Source organism: Lacerta agilis, chromosome 1, assembly GCF_009819535.1.
Source record: "Lacerta agilis isolate rLacAgi1 chromosome 1, rLacAgi1.pri, whole genome shotgun sequence".
Lineage (NCBI taxonomy): Eukaryota > Metazoa > Chordata > Lepidosauria > Squamata > Lacertidae > Lacerta > Lacerta agilis.
In genome coordinates this window covers 48,081,211-48,097,086 of record NC_046312.1, presented here as the reverse complement: position 1 = coordinate 48,097,086, position 15,876 = coordinate 48,081,211, and the positions used below count along the sequence as shown (strand labels likewise).

The 15,876-nt window shown below is 45.3% G+C and overlaps 1 protein-coding gene across 2 annotated transcripts; it reads right to left on the bottom strand.

Annotated features, from left to right (window-relative positions):
* Positions 1 to 888: 888 nt before the first annotated feature.
* On the bottom strand, positions 889 to 15,843 carry ARFGAP2 (ADP ribosylation factor GTPase activating protein 2). Of its 2 annotated transcripts, XM_033148568.1 has the most exons (17): positions 15,719 to 15,843; positions 15,175 to 15,293; positions 11,702 to 11,774; positions 11,257 to 11,388; positions 11,085 to 11,165; positions 9,512 to 9,611; positions 8,605 to 8,661; positions 7,256 to 7,300; positions 6,518 to 6,570; positions 5,199 to 5,335; positions 4,772 to 4,903; positions 3,935 to 4,063; positions 3,718 to 3,849; positions 2,495 to 2,621; positions 2,303 to 2,393; positions 1,915 to 2,033; positions 889 to 1,031 (listed from the first exon to the last, which is right to left on the bottom strand). In XM_033148568.1, the coding sequence occupies exons 1-17, from the start codon at positions 15,788 to 15,790 to the stop codon at positions 1,011 to 1,013; spliced, it is 1,620 nt and encodes a 539-aa protein (XP_033004459.1). In that variant the 5' UTR covers positions 15,791 to 15,843; the 3' UTR covers positions 889 to 1,010. The 2 variants fall into 2 exon arrangements, with proteins under 2 accessions (XP_033004459.1, XP_033004470.1); XM_033148579.1 differs by lacking the exon at positions 7,256 to 7,300.
* Positions 15,844 to 15,876: the final 33 nt, after the last annotated feature.

Here is a 15,876-nt window from a genome sequence, read left to right as displayed (position 1 = left end):
TTGACAAGGGGAAGCAGCTTTCCTTGAAACTACTTCCTTTCCCCACGTGCAGCACACAGATGGGGCCATGATATTCAGGTAGATCTCTCCGAGTAAGCCGGGGAAGGGAGGCCAGCAACAGCAGTGGTTGCACAAACAGTGCCAGAGCCAGTGGACTGAGTGGCCACTGCCTTGTTTTGTTAGCAGTTTCTATAAAGGTCTGAAAGGAAACCTGAGGGCACCAAGGAGACGAGGCAACAGGTTATATGAAACAGCAGGCCCAATAACCTCTTCATTCCTCAACTGAAGATGCTCTCTTCTCAACAGCATCAACCCACGGCTCAGGGTGTGTGTGTCAGGGTAAGAAATGTACGTTTCCCCAGCTGTCCAGCATATTTGCATAATATTGCAAATATCTTGCACAAGCCCACCCAAGCATGCCTTGATCATTCGTGGCTTGCTACAGATGGAGGCTTTTAAGCTGCTGCTCTCAAAAAGGGATCTAATTATATCACATTGGTTCAAGGCATGGCCAGTAAGAATGACCTTGTGCCAAAATCGGAACTTCCCCCTGTTCTAGAAGACAGTCTAGGCCCTGGGGATTCCCCACCATTCCCCTGTTTACTGCTATTTCCCTTGGAAGAGTTTCAAACACAGCTTCCTTTTCTCCCCCCCCCCCCAAAAAAAAAACCATATTCTGCTAATAACAGCCAGGGGCTGGGGGAAGTGGAAGCAGCAGCAGCACAGAAGTCAATTGGCAACCCCTGTGCAGTGCGCAGCAGCAGCAGCAGCGGGGGATTCTCTGGAAGGGCCAATATTCCATTAGCTGAAGGTTGGGGTCATTTCAAATAGAAAATAATGTCCAGAGTTTTTTTGAACAAGTGCCAGGCATGTCCATTTCTCCTTCTCTCCTCAAGCAGCCCCCAGCCATGCTCGGCTAAAAAGTAATCCTGTTCAATTCTTCCAGGTGGACTCAAGGTGCAATTGGTGTTTCGCTGATGGCCACAAGCTGCAAAGTCTCTCCTGGATCCTCAATATGAGCCATAGCGATCCTAAGAGGTGAGAGAGGGAGGACAGAAAGAGGCAACTTAGCACATTGCCCACAGAAATGATGCCATATTTCTTGGCACCTGAATACAGCAGCTAACCCCCCACAAAACAGTTAAAACTCCAGGCCAAATATCAGAACGTAAAAGTGCCTGCTGGATCAGGTCCATGGCCCATCTAGTGCAGCATCCTGTTCTCATAATGGCTAAACAGATATGGGGAAACCCTCAAGGAAGCAAGCCCATCCTACTAAGCTCTGAATAAGAGGCTTATGAACCATGTAAAAGGTTCCTTTTGCTGGCAGAGAATTTCCATGCTGCCATCTCAGATCATGCATCATCTCCACTGTAAGCAAGCAGCTGCTCTCACCAATAACATGAGAAAAGATCAGGATGAGAACTGGCTGTAGCCCCTGTCATCCCATCATTTGACAAAAGCAGATCCTTGCACAGGAGCATTAGGGGAACAGCCCAAGTGTGTAAGCAGGTGAGCTTGAGGTTTGCACACACAGCGTTAAGTGTGGATGAGGCCTGCATTAAGGTTTCCGTCTTACCTTCTGTTCTAGAACTACAAAGTATAAAAACACCAGTTTCTATGCATAAGTTTGCATTATCTACCCAAGTCCAAGTAGCTTTGTAAAAGCTGGGAATTTAAATTTAGCATACATGGTGCAGTAATTTATTATCTTCTAGTGGACTGACCAGCTAGCTGCTTTAGAAGTGTTGTAAACTTTTTGACCCCTACAACATGAATGAGAATGAAACAAAATTCACAGACAAGACATCACACATGGCTTCCAGGATTGTAACCTTCACTATCAGAGTTCGAACCCTGCGTGAGGCACTTAAAGCCTCTTGCCATGACTACACAACAGGTGTGCTACCTCACCTGAAGGGAGTTCATCACACCATTGGCTAGAACAGCCATCTTGCCAGCAACAGACTTCACCCCTTGCTTGAACTGGGCAATATCAGCAGCAGGCAGTACATTTCCAATTGAAACACCACCTAGACAGAGGCAAGGAAAACAACACCATCAGAGAGTTCTGCTGTATGAGGAAGATGCTCATCTTATGGAAGATGCCTTGCTGGCTGAGATCCTAGGTTGGGAAATCCACTATGAGATCCTGTAACCCTGAGTCAGATATGTCATCTGCTCAGTAATTTGACCCTCAAGTCAGCTGAGCCCATCCCTTTCTGAGTAATAGGTGTTAAGGGCCACACCAGTCCCTTGGTGACAGAAGAAAACCCATCTCTCAAGCTGTTTGCTGACATACCCGAGTTCCCTGTCTCAGATTCTCCAAACAGATCAGCAGAGCTGATGGCATTGCTGCCAGAGAGTTGTTGGAGTCGGGATCTGGCCTCATACTGGAAAGAGAAAACAAAGTAAGACGCAGGAAACAGAAGCTGGTGGTTGCCAGGTGATGGGTGGGAACAGCTTGAAGACAGAGAAATCATCCAGCACTTGCCTCAGCATCGGCTTCCCGCCCAAAGAACATGTCGGATGAGATGGCTTTGGCCCCAGCAAACTTCTGTCGAGCTTCACTGGACTCTACTACTGAAATCTTGCTCTCTGTCTCTCTTCTGTTGGTGGGTCTGAGTGGAGGAGAAAGAAAGCACTGTAACAGCAATCCATAGTCACAACCCAGTGCACGGGTATTTGGCCATGGCGAGAAAGTGGAACCTCATCTGTTCAACTCCAAGTTAGTTGGATGTCATAAGCCCCCTCACCTAAGAGCTATGTCATACACTGGATTGATTCACACAGCACATTAAACCATTGCTGAAACCCAGCCACAGTTTTAAATTAATAAGCAGTGGGTCATGTTGCAGGCGGTTCCAAAGTTTCCACAGAACTCTTCTTGTTCCTGATGTGCCACAGTCAAAACCAGGCAGAGTCGGGTCTGTTGGGCTCATAATTTGTTTCCCCCAAAGAAACCACAAGTAGCTAGCCAAGAACAAACCTTTGTTACTGCTTGAAGACAAACAAATTTCAGGCCATGATCCAGAAGCTACAAGAAGCCAAACTCTGGCATGTTTTGTCCACAGCACAGCAGCAGCAGGAGCAGGAAGGGAGTTCAGTGAGAACCTTTCAGCAGCATGCTTAAGGCACATCGCTTGTTCACATTATGCCACATGTTTAGTGTATCGTTTTTCTAAACTATGGTTTCTGCAGTGTGTAAACCTGGTCACTATTTCCCTCAGTTAAACAAAGACAAAAGCCCCCTACTCTCACCAGCAACAGAGAATCATTCAAGTGACCAGCATTTCTCAATGGCTTAGTCAAAGCACTGCTCAAAGATTCATTGCAAATTGATTGCAAATGTTGTTGTTATTATTACATTTATGCCCCACCTTTCCTCCTGGGAGCTTCAGGTGTCACATGTGTTTCTCTCCCTCCCTGTTTTATCCTAACAACCACCCTGTGGGACAGGTTAGGCTGAGAAACAAGGTCACCCAAGGAGGTTCATGCCTGAGTGGAAATTTGAACCCTCATCTCCGAAGTTTTACTCCATCAGACCACCATGCCATTTTGAAACTGGTGTCTTTTGGACAGTGCTTGAGGCAAAATGCCTTGGGAAAGCCTAAGAGGCCTTTTTGTTAGGTGCCGGTTAAAGAGCAGTCATATATGTCCCTGAACAGTTTCTTCAAGAAACTCCTTTCCAGATGGGACTCCACTTAACACTTTTACCTTTCACCAATGGGCCGAATGCTGGAGATAGTGATGTCTGTTTCCTCTTCCCCTTTGTCAATCCCCCAGGTGTTGTCTGTTTCCCACTGCGAGCCAAAAGCATCTCCTAATGAGAAGGGATTATCTTTGTACCTATGAAAAAAAATGAGAGATTTATCCAGGCCAGATAAAGAAAAGCTGGGCAAGAGCGAATGGCACTGCAACCACTTAGTCTTACTTGGGTGGTCCGGATGTGAAACTTCCAGTGTCTTCAAAAAGATCCAGCTGGGACCGAGAGGACTTTGCAGTCACTGGTGTTTCTTGTTCTATCATTTGCATCTCGGAAAGGACAGAATGCGAGATGGAACTAGGAGGAAGAAGCACCAAGATGAAACGCTACTGCCAGAGCCCAACGCCTACTTCTCACCATTAGAACCACATTGGCTAAAAATAAGGCCCAAGACAATCTAGTCTGCCTCCCTTTAAAGGAGCTCAAGGTGTTACTCATCCAATTCTGCAGGCAGCCTCCCACCCTGTCACTAACCAGACCTTCTGGCTTTTCAGAAAGGCTGCTACATCACTTCATTCAGGCTGTGCCCTGAGCTAGCCAGAATGTAGAGATCATGGCAAAAGCAGATGTGAGACTTAAGACTGCAAGCAGGGGCTTCTCATTGCTAAAACTTATGCTATATACAGTCTGGGCGGGTAAGAAATAAACAATGAAGAAGCCAGGACAATGTCTCATTTTCTAAAGATACAAATTTCATTATACCTCAGATCAGATTCTACAAGATGGAAAGGCAGAAGAGCCACCCAGGGCTGAAGATCTGCAGGAAAGAAGCAATCTTTTGATTGGGGCAAATATAGATTACATTCAATGCCAATAGTCAGGATTCACAAGCCACTCCAAATAGAGTAGACTGGAACTCAGTTTCACCAATGATGTACTCTTGAACCACAATCTCCTGCCTATTGAGACAGCAGCAACTAAACCCCCAAGCGATCTTGGGGCAGATGTTACACTAAAATCTACCCACTCAGCACATTTTCCTTGTTCTTCATGTATAGCAAATACCTCCTGGACACCAATCCCATGCCCAGTCTCTCAGCTTGTTCACGCTTTTTTCCTTCCAGGTTCTGGAGTTTCTTCTCCTCCTTCTTCCGATCAATCTGCAACTCCTGGTATGCCAGTCTCATTGAGGCAACTCTGAGGGAGACAACAAAATCAACTGGCAGGGGAGTCCACAATACATATAAACTACCCACATATCTCATCATTCTGAAACGAGTAAATTGGTAAGCAGGACAGACTTTACGTACTCAAAAAAGCTCAGGCCCGGGCAGGACAACACTGATTTAGTCCTGATTTTGTTATGTGCCAATTACTTCATCATTCCATGCCAAATACAAGTTTTCCTGTGAAAGGAAGCTTGTCCCAATAACTTTGCATACAAACATATACAGATCCTAACTTGAGGATGCTGCAAGTGTGCCTCACTTACAGGGACTCCTCAGCTTGCTTCTTGCACTCTGCAGCCTGTTGTTCCCTCATCTTTTCAGCCACCTGGGCTTGTCGTTCAATTTCAGTGAAACTCTGGCTGCTCACTTTTTGAGCTCCAAGACCCTTTTTGGCCCCCAGCTGGAAGAAACAGAAGCAGAATAAAGGTTCCAAGAAAAGCCACAGTGAGCCTTTAAAATGGCAAAACCAAAGGAGCAATTACTGCAAATGATGCAAGGGGCGCAGAGAGAGTCAATGAACAAATCTGGCCAGTTCAAGACAAATTTGATAGGCCCCTCCAAATGCTGAAAGGGAAGATTTAAAGGATAAGAATCCTTTTGGTCTCAGCAGGCCAGATCCTTATCTGTCCCCTTCCCTGCAGACCAACTGTGACAGTTGCTTGGTGCAACCCACCTGTTAAAAGTCACTTACATAGGGCTTGGGAACTGAAGCACAAGGGGCTTCGCCAACCCTATGCTTAGTTACCAGTGCTGAGCACAAGTCTGGCCAAGCTGCTTTCTGTAGAGATCAAAGAACCATAGAGTTGTAGAGCTGGAAGTGATCACTTGCACTTCAGGAATCAAATTGGCTACATGATTGGAGATGGCCTGCATGATACAGGTTCCCCCCCACACACCAGTAGGAAACTTGGGTTGTGCAGCCAAACTTGCCACATCTCTGACTGCCCCACAAATCTCATCATATGGTATGGTCAAGCAGACACGGTTTGGGGCAGGGGTCAGCAACCTTCGGCTCTCCAGATGTTTCGGACTACAATTCCCATCATCCCTGACCACTGGTCCTGTTAGCTAGGGATCATGGGAGTTGTAGGCCAAAACATCTGGAGAGCCGAAGGTTGCCTATGCCTGGTTTGGGGGAAATAGCCTTACAGGCCAAATTTGGCCTATAGGCTGCAGGTTCCCCACCCGAGATAAACAGCTGTTCCCTATTTTGCAAGCTTTGCTGTATGCAATTCCACTGGTGTACATCATATGATGTTTGAAATTTTGTAAGTTTACCAATGATGCAATCTCTTCCAGCCTCCCCCACCCAGCTTTTTCAAGCTCGTTCTGAATATTTCTCTGTATGCATGCACAGTATTTGGTTGTGTGCACAATCACTGAAATGAAACCCAGTCAAGAATCAGCACTGATACCCACAAATAGCATACAATGCAAAATTGATTAGAAAAAAATCCTTCTTAGATATTCAAGGCAAATGGCAAGGCCATTTGCTGGGTGGATGTGGACTGGGGAGCAAATCTTGATCAGAAAAAACAGATGTGTGTAGTTAGAGAGACAAAGTCCTTCTCAGCAGACATACCCCTTTCTTTGTAGCACCTGGCTTCTTCTTTCCAATGAGTGAAGGTTTTATTTCTGCAACAGGGAAAAATAATGAATGAGCAGACATGGAAGACAGTAAGAAATCGGCTGTTAGTCCCAACACTAGTAGCAGTTATTTAAGGCTTTTGTGGCACAAGGAAAGCTATGCCAAGTGTGCCAGATACACAGTTAATACACCCAACAGCTCTGGCAGCAGCATAGAGAAATCCAAAGGCAGTATGACAGGCCACACCATGCAATTTCAGATTAGTCGCTTTGTGGTCCCCCTTCCTGAGTTGAAAAAGCAGTATAATATCATGCCAAGAAGTGGTGCTTCAAAGAATCTGGTTTGAAAAACTAGACTTTGACTTCCCAATATGTTACATATATTGCAACAAAAAAATGGTGCCTGAGAAGCCAAAGGGTGCTTGGTAGATCATGAGCTCAGATTGGCTGCTGTAGGACTGAAGCTGCATTCTCTAAGAAGGCTGCTCAGTATTCTTAAAGCACATAGCAATGTAAGTGCCTCCTTGAAACAAGCCACGTTTGTCCAGTTGACTGACTGCAAAGATAGCAAAGAGCAGGATGGACCCTCAACTTCACTAGTGAGGAAGATCAACTTCCTTGAAATGACAATTTGAGTGCACAAGACAGACAACCCCTGGCCTGAAGGCAGAACCACAGAAAGAGAAGGCAGAGGCAAGGCACAAGTAGCCAGTGCAGGCCCTTAGCCAGTTACCTCTGGCAGGAGCAGCCCCTTGCCGAGACAGACACATGGATGCGTCTGAGGAAGAAAAAGACATGTACATGTTGGAAACTGAAATGGTACGTTCTACTCTGGGCTCAGGAGAGATCGAAAGACATCCTCCACAAGAAGGCCCAAGCAAAATTGTAGGCACAGGATAGTAGCACCTATAGGCCGGAATCAAGACATTGTCGTTTATCGAACCAGCACACATCCTGTGCACGCAAGCTCTCTCTGCCCTTCTCCACACACACACACTGCTTTGTTGAAGGCAACCTAGTGTGGCATCTGATCCAGAAACTGTGCTTTAAGGTCCTCCTCCAAACCAAATCCGATTCTAGTTTCATATTCTTGAGCCCGTAAAGCACAGTTCCCCCATTTTGATGTCAAGGGAAACTGTGGTTAGAACGCAAGGCATCTTCACCAAAGTTGAATGGATATGGGGAGGAGGAGCAAACATGCATGTAACTATCCCTGGTCCAATACACCATGGTTTAGCAGACTGGATTCTTAAAATCAGAATCAGATCATAGTCTTCAGTAATGGCTAGTTCCTCTTGATGAGTAAATCAATAATAGTTCTAATTTGCATTTATTCGCTTGATACTACCCCAGTCCCCCTGGTGAATTATTGTTTTTGACCTAAACAAACACTGGGATCTCAAGGTCAGAAGGAACAGGCCATCCAGAAATTCCAGAATATATGGTATGCTGATACCATATATGGGAAGAGTCTCCAATATTGAATAAAATCTTTTTCTTAATTCTGTGCAAGGATGAATGGTCATCTTCATACTTGAAGGTGTTATACTGATGGAGCAGATTTGCTTTTTGATGCTCTGGAGGGTAGGGTCCAAACCAACAAATTAAAATTACAAGAAAGGGGATTGTGACTAAAAATTATGAAGAGCTTCCTGATGGAACAAGCAGCTGACAGGTGAACATACTTGTGTGGAAGTGACAGAGTCTCTTTTGTTAGAAATCTCTAAGTAGAAGTTGGATCACCCATCTGGCATGGTTTCAAATTGGATGAGGGACCACGTATTGAGATTCCTGCATTGCAGGGTCAATTCTCTAATTTTATGCCTAACGGCCAATTTCCTCTACCAGCCAGTTGGACTAGATGATCTTTAGGTATATTCCAACTCTATAGTTCTAATTTTCAAAAGCCAAACTTAGAAGTGACCCAATTCCTCCTCCAGAGTCTGAAGCACTGCCCTCCCTTACCTGATTCAGCATCTGAAATAAACTCTGTTGTCAATGCAGACCATCTACTCAAATTAAATGGTGAGCCACTGAGACATTATGTTTAACATAATAGGAAACAGGGGAGCTTACACTTACCAAGAGACCCTTTAGGAGAAGTGCTCAGCAGGTCAATAGATGGACCCTGGTCAGGCTCTATGGACAAGAGCACACACACTTATTTTTTTTAAATGGCAACTAAGGTACAGCAAAGAAGATGCATGTCTTGTGCCCAGTATCTTGGACAATTAAAATGATTTTTTTTCATCCCACAAAACGTTGATGTTCCAGGACCACTGCTTACTATCCAGAAAACTCCCTGCAGGAAATTACTGGACAGCTAGTAGAAACCACCAGTCTCACTGACAGTCAAGAATAGGCACCCCCAAACTCAGCCCTCCAGATGTTTTGGGACTACAGCTCCCATCATCCCTAGCTAACAGGACCAGTGGCCAGGGATGATGGGAATTGTAGTCCCCAAACATCTGGAGGCCGAGTTTGGGGGTGCCTGTTCAAGAATATTCCAAGTAACAGAATTGCTTCCACACACCTGATACTTTTAAATCTCTATAGAAGGAGTGGGGAACCCATGGCCTTCTATATATTGTTGAACTCCCGCTCCCATCAGCCCCAGGCAATGTGATCACTGATGTGGGTTGATGGGAACTGTAGTCCATCAACGTCTGAAAGACAGAGGTTCCCCACCCCTGCCCTATAGGAAATGCAGGACCCCTTAACTTAAGTCACACAGCGTAAACACCCTTTTCCAAGAGAAAATTAAAATGTTCACTTCAAGAGAACATGGGTATGGCTGCCAAACGTTGTGGAGAGATGCCACAACATGCATGCAACAATGAAGCAATTCTTCAATCCTCTATATTGACTCGTGTTACACTCCACAGATCCTCTGCTTATCATCCATCCTGAGAACAAGCAAGATCAAGTGTCCTTCCAGCCAGGCTAGGAAGATTCAATAGGGGAAAAGGAGCTAAATAGCAATACTCACGTTGAGCTTCATTATTCTCAGACTTTGCTGTTCTCTCCAATTCTAGTGAAGGCTCTACTGTGCTCTGGCCTGTTTCAACCACATCCCAGGTATTACAGTCCTTAAAAGAAAATGAACTGGCCCTCAGGAAGATGCAACAATTTGGATCAGACAGTACAAATAGATCAAACTCAGAAACCCTTAATTAACAAGATATGCATTTCAAACGCGTAACACCCAGTAAGCATTGTGTTCTCAAGTACGTATTAAAATGTATGCCCTCAAGGTGGCTTCTTGTGGGGAAATCTGGCACCAAGCCGACTTAGGACTCAGGCCATGCTGTCCCATATCTTTATACATAATCTCCTCTGTGGCAAGAAACAGTTTTGGAGAAGAAAACCCAATCCCTTGAGACCACCTCTACAATCCTAAGCATGCTTAAGTAGATGCTACCCTGAAATCAATGGAACTTCCAGTTTAGAGTCAAAGTGGAAATCTGCCAGTCTTGCCCCTGTACTAGAGAGAAGGTATTCTAGACAGGAAAGACATAAGCTATGAATTGTCTTGTTGAACAAAACCAAGAGTTCATCTAGTTCAAAACTCCATTTCTAGGAAGCTCAGAAGCAGTGCGGAAACTACAAGCAATCATCTCTTTGAACCCAGGATCCAGTACTTCCTGGTTCAGCGGTTCGCGCATGCACAGAAGCATCAAATCACATCACGCGCATGCGCAGAAGCGCCGAATTGCATTGCACACATGCGCAGACGCAGCGCTTCATGATACGGACGTCACGGGTTACGAACAGGGCTCTGAAACGGATCCCGTTCGTAACCAGAGGTACCACTGTATCTGGAAGTATACTGCCCCTGAGCAAGGTCAGGGTGGGGGGGGGATCCCAAGGAAAGAGCCTTGCTTATCCTTTGTGAACAAGACAAAAAAGGGGGGGCTGTATCACAGTAGAACAACACAGGCTCTGCACGAACAGGAATCCAGTTGGAGGGTTGTGGGTGGTGGGGCTAGGAAGACTACCTCTGACTGGAGAACAGCCAACACTCAAATCAATGAAGACTGAGCCAAACAGACCACTGATCTGACTCTGTTGCCATGTCACACCAAGTCAGTTCATGGCTTAGCCCGAACACACTGGCTCCCAAAGAGATGGTTGCAGCTACTTTGCTCCTCCTCAGGCTTTTTAGGTCAGCACAGCACAGCACCTCAGCTAGGGTTTGGCTCAGCTTGTCATTCGAACCTGGGACTATGGTTAAGGTCTCCCTTCCTTAACTATGATCTGTAGCCAAAAAAAATCCTAACGTTACAGGTGGTGGTCAAGGAGGAGATCTTCACCACATTCCAAGCCAAATCCTGATAACTGTGACATGCAAACCAGGCCAGTTTGCATGTATGAATGTAAACAACCATCTCAAGGAGGCAAACCTAGTGAATATAGCAGGTTCAAACCACTGAGCAGCACAGCCCCTCCAACTTGATCTATGTAGGTCACAGAGTTTTGGATCAAATACATTCATGAACTGTAGTTCCCCCATCAATGAAGGTTTCTGATGGAAAGGGGCAATCCAAGTTGGCTCAACACACCTGTGTATGTTCCAAGAAGAAATCGGCATCACTCTTTTCTGGGGAGTGGCCTGGTGTTCCACTCAGCCCATCAATCAGGAGCTGGAAAAGGATAAAATAGTTTGTCGTATTCAGTAGCAAGCACCATGGTCCCTGATCCTTCCCAACAGCAATGAGGCTCATCTACACTTACATCATTCCCATACTTGGCCATCGCAGCAGCTGCCAGCTGCCGGATCTTCTCCCGGTACATCTGGGCTGTGCGGCTATTATACTTGGCACTGGCATCTGTGGTGGTGCAACCATACTGGCGGAAAAAGGCAGTCTGGCGGGGGTGGAGAGGAAATTTAGCTGAAGTCCATGATTAGAAAAATGAAGAGCAAATAAAACAAATGGGTGACTTCCTGCAACTAAAGGGCCCAATTCCAGACACAGACCTGCAATAATTCAGCTTTCTCTTGGAAGCAGAAGTTTCAGGAACACAGGCCACAATGTCCTTTTATTTTATAAGCAAGTTTGATAAACAAATATTTATTAAGAAAACACCAACCACCTGACTATGGCATCTACCAAAGAGGAGCATGGTAAAAAGGTCCAGGCATGCAGACAAAGATAATCAACTTCAAATGGCTCCTTACCGCATTGGCATTGCTACCCACTTGCATACACCTCAGCTGAAACCAGCTCCAGTTGAAATCAAGCTCTGTGGACCTGACAAGAGAACAAAACCTGGAGTCATTATCTCAGAAAAGTTCACCAGATCAGGTTCAGAAGGGTTTGAACAACATAATGCACAATGCAAGCAGATCTCTGGGAATATATGAGCTACTGTTAGTGCCCCTGAACCAATAAATATCTCTCATGTTAGTTTCTGGGTGAGGGCAGTGGCCAGAGGTGTACCTTGGTTTCCTTGTGCCCTTGGGCAATTACGGTAGATGTTGTATCAGTGCCTCTATAGCCAGGAGAGAGCAAGGACCAGAAACTCAAAAAAGTCTGCTTTGCATTGCCTTTTGCACTGCACCAGTGACTCCCTTTGCGGCCATCAGGGTCAGATCTGCTCTGCTCCACACCTCCTCCTCCTCCTCCACTGGTCCATCTGTCTACCTTCATCCCTCCACTCCCTGCTTTCCCTTCTGCTTCCTCCCTCCCTTCCTTTTTCCTCCTCCTGCAACTCTTACCCGCTCCCTGTCTTTCTTCCCTAAGCTTTGCTAGGCACTCCACTCACACTTCTGACTGGGAAGGGGGCACCACAGGGTTGTTGAGATGGCCCATGCCAGCAATCGGATACCTCTGGCGAGGCACCCAGATTCCTAGCCACTCCAAGCCTTGGTGGGGGCCAACCTAGCCAACCTCTAGGTACACCCCTGGCAGTGGTTCATGTGTTACCAGAGCTTTGACCCAGTTGTATTTGGCTGTTTGAACTCTTTCAATCTGGCCTGTCAACCAGAGTAATTTCAGACTGGATACAAGGTAGTGGATACCCAATAATTCAGATGCAAAAGTGTTGGCAAGGAGAATATGTTTTGAACACACAAGCAAAAAGACTCTTCAGATGTATCCAGCTAGCGTGCATTTATCTTTTTTTCCAAGAAAGACACAAAAATACCAAGTGGACAACTTTTTGGATTGGGGAAAAACAAGCACACACAAAGGAAGACAGCTTGCTTCTCTAGGATCTTCTGTTGAGGCCCTGCTCTGCCTTCTTTATGAGGAATGCACCATGAAACAATAAAGGAGGGTTTTTTCAGTGGTGGTACCCTGGCTATCAAATACCATCCCCCAAGGAGGAGTGCCTGGGGCGAACTTTACAAGGTTTTAGATGTCAGATTCAGACACTTTTATTCAACTAGGTATTTTAAAATGTATATATGTCTCAGCATGTTTTGAGCTTTTATTTGTTTTTTTGTGTTTTGGATTTTTGAAATTGTATTATGAATTACATTAGTAGTGCCCTGAAATCTGATCCAATGAAAGGAGGGACAGTATAGAAAGCTTCTAAATAAATGGCCAATTTCGACGGATACAAGACTCATCTCAGTGTGTGGTGGTCAACAATACTTTGAAGAAGTGTTTGTACTCTCTGAAATAATGTTTGCTCCCCCCCAAAAAAGGTATCGTGCGAAGGATGTCTGTTGTAGGACAGGATATGTTTACATGCTCTTTTTGAATGAAAATCAATTTTAAAGTATTTTAAAAAGTGGCAGCAGCAGCAGTGTTTGTACTGTTGAAATAGATGTGATGGTTTTAGCACTGCTGTCCAGCAGCTCTGCAGAAACTTCTTTGACATGTTCTTCAAAGCCTTATCTAATTTGTGTACATACTTCTATAGGCTCATAAATACAGGAAGAAATGGCCATGAAAACCACCAGAGAGAATTAGGCACTCCATAGCTTGGAATAGCTGTTGTACTAATACTTTGTACATTCATTTATTTAAATAGAAATTCAGAAGTACAACTGATTCTAGCTGGCAGTCTTCTAACCAATGAAAGTTTCCCCTAGATGTATGAATTTCATTTCTCCTGGTATGGTACTGTCAGCCATGAGATACCCAGAAATCAATATGTATCCAATATCTCACATTTCTGTCATATAACACAGCAGCCAGAAGAAGCTATGTACTTCTTGCTTTGCTAAAATTGCATGGTCCTGCTCCAGCACAGAATTCTACTTTCCTTCTGCTCACCGAGGACAAACAGAGAACATTTCAGGTAAGGAACTATTATAAGAGCCAAAGAGCTTACACTGTAAGAACAAGAACTAGGGCTAGCTAGCTAGCCTGTGTGAGTAATCCGATACTCTCACAGAAGTAGGTCAGGTAAAGGGTAAGTGCAGGCTTTCAAGCTTCACAAATGTGTTGAAATGAGACAAATACTTCAATGTATTAGAAGACAGCAGCAGCAACAACAAAAAAGCACCTTAAAGGGTCGGTTCAAGCATGTTCACTGCTCAGTTTTTATATAACATACTTTACATGTGCAATAAAGTCAGAGATCAAGTGTTAGAGATGGACAGCTTTTATGATCATTGCACATCACCTCAAATGTAAAATCTTTCAACAGAAAGCAGCGGAGAAGTGTCAAGTGGTGGAAAATTCAAGTATGAAATCAGTCTCAGTGCACTGCAGTGAACACTTGTTATTTTTATACATTGCCAAGGAAGGAAGATAGAGAAGATTTACAGAATTCTAACACGGCCCCCAACTCCAACGTTTTCTTCCATAGATGTGGAAACAAGTTTTTAACCAAAGGAATGATTGTAGCAACTCTCTTCCTTCCATAAGTAATCACTAGGATTGTTGCATGGCAAACAGAAACATTTTCTGCAATGATGATTCCCCTCTTTTTGAATTTCCCTTCAAATGCTGTATAGGTACAAACAAGCATGCACTCACTACAACACAAAATATTAACTAATGCCACCTATAAAATGATGATAATACCAGAAAGAAACACACAAATCTATCACTCAATTTGCAGAAGTATATAGATTAATTAGTGCAAACTTGTATGCAGTCACACATCACACGCAAAATAATTTTCAAATTTCATAGCAATCAGCAGTGCATTTTCTGAGTATCATAACTACATCTGTAGAAGAACGGAACATTGCAAAGAAGTTCATTCAATACTTGTCTAACTACGAAAGTAGCCATCTCTTGTTATACGTCATCAAGAACAAACTTCACCACAAATATATTACAGTGCTTCTTTTTTCCTGGGGGTACTCAAGGGTACCCAGCAAAAGCAACTTTTCTTTCCAGATGTTAAAAGTGTGGCACTTATTGCAACAACTTCATGGTGAGTACCAATCTGTATAATGAACTATATAAATATCCTGCCTGTTTTCGAGCAGCAGTACAATGAACAAGTGAGAGAAAGGGGATTAGGTTATTCTTAGGATTCTCAAAGATTACCTAATCAAACACGTTGCACTGCACAAGAGCCATTTTAGGAGTAAGCATAAGTATAATTACACAAGACACTGGAGCTGCACACAATGAACCACGCTGATCGTTGGTCCCCTTACGACTAAAGCAGGGATCCTGTATCTTTCGCGTTCCTCATCTTACCTCCCACCCCTCAAAAAACAAACAAACCCCTAGTACTTACCGGATAAAGCTGAGATGCACACCCAGCGACCGGTGAACCCCAGAGCAGTCAATGCAGAGAAACACTCCATAGGTGATGCTGGCCCAGCTCGGGTTCTTCGCACCGCAGTCAAAGCAGGACTACAATAAACAGAAGAGAAGCTAGGAGGAAGACCAACAGGGAGCCAGCGGGAAAGGAGGGAAAGCAGGCCAGCTTCCTTATACGGAGCCTGTATGTCTGGTCTGGCCAGAGCTGCCAACCTTCCTTTTTTGTGACTCTAACTATGACGAGTCTTTCCCCACCCTGTAGCTTGAAACGAGGGGACTGCGGGGATGAAACGGGCCCTTGTGCTTTGAGGGGACGCAGGTGCCGTCCTCCTTCAAGGTCTCAAACCTCACGGCCCCAGCCTTGCCGCAGGTGGACGGGGGACTGCGGCGGTGGCAGAACCGAACCGGAAGGGGACGGTGGGGAGGGGAGACGCTGGGCCGGCGAGCGTCTGCCATCGGGAACAGCGGCCAAAGAGACACTCCACAAGCCTCCTGCCTCAACTCCCCGCGCTCGGTACCTTGTTGGGCGGCGCAGACCGAAGCCGCTTGAAAAGGGTCTGAATCTCCGCCTTGCTGGGCCCGGCAGCCATGTTTTCTTTCTCCCAGCACCCACCGCGGCCGGCAACAGGTCTCCGCGAGGACCAATCCGCGCGCGGGGTGTTTCCCTCCGACGGGT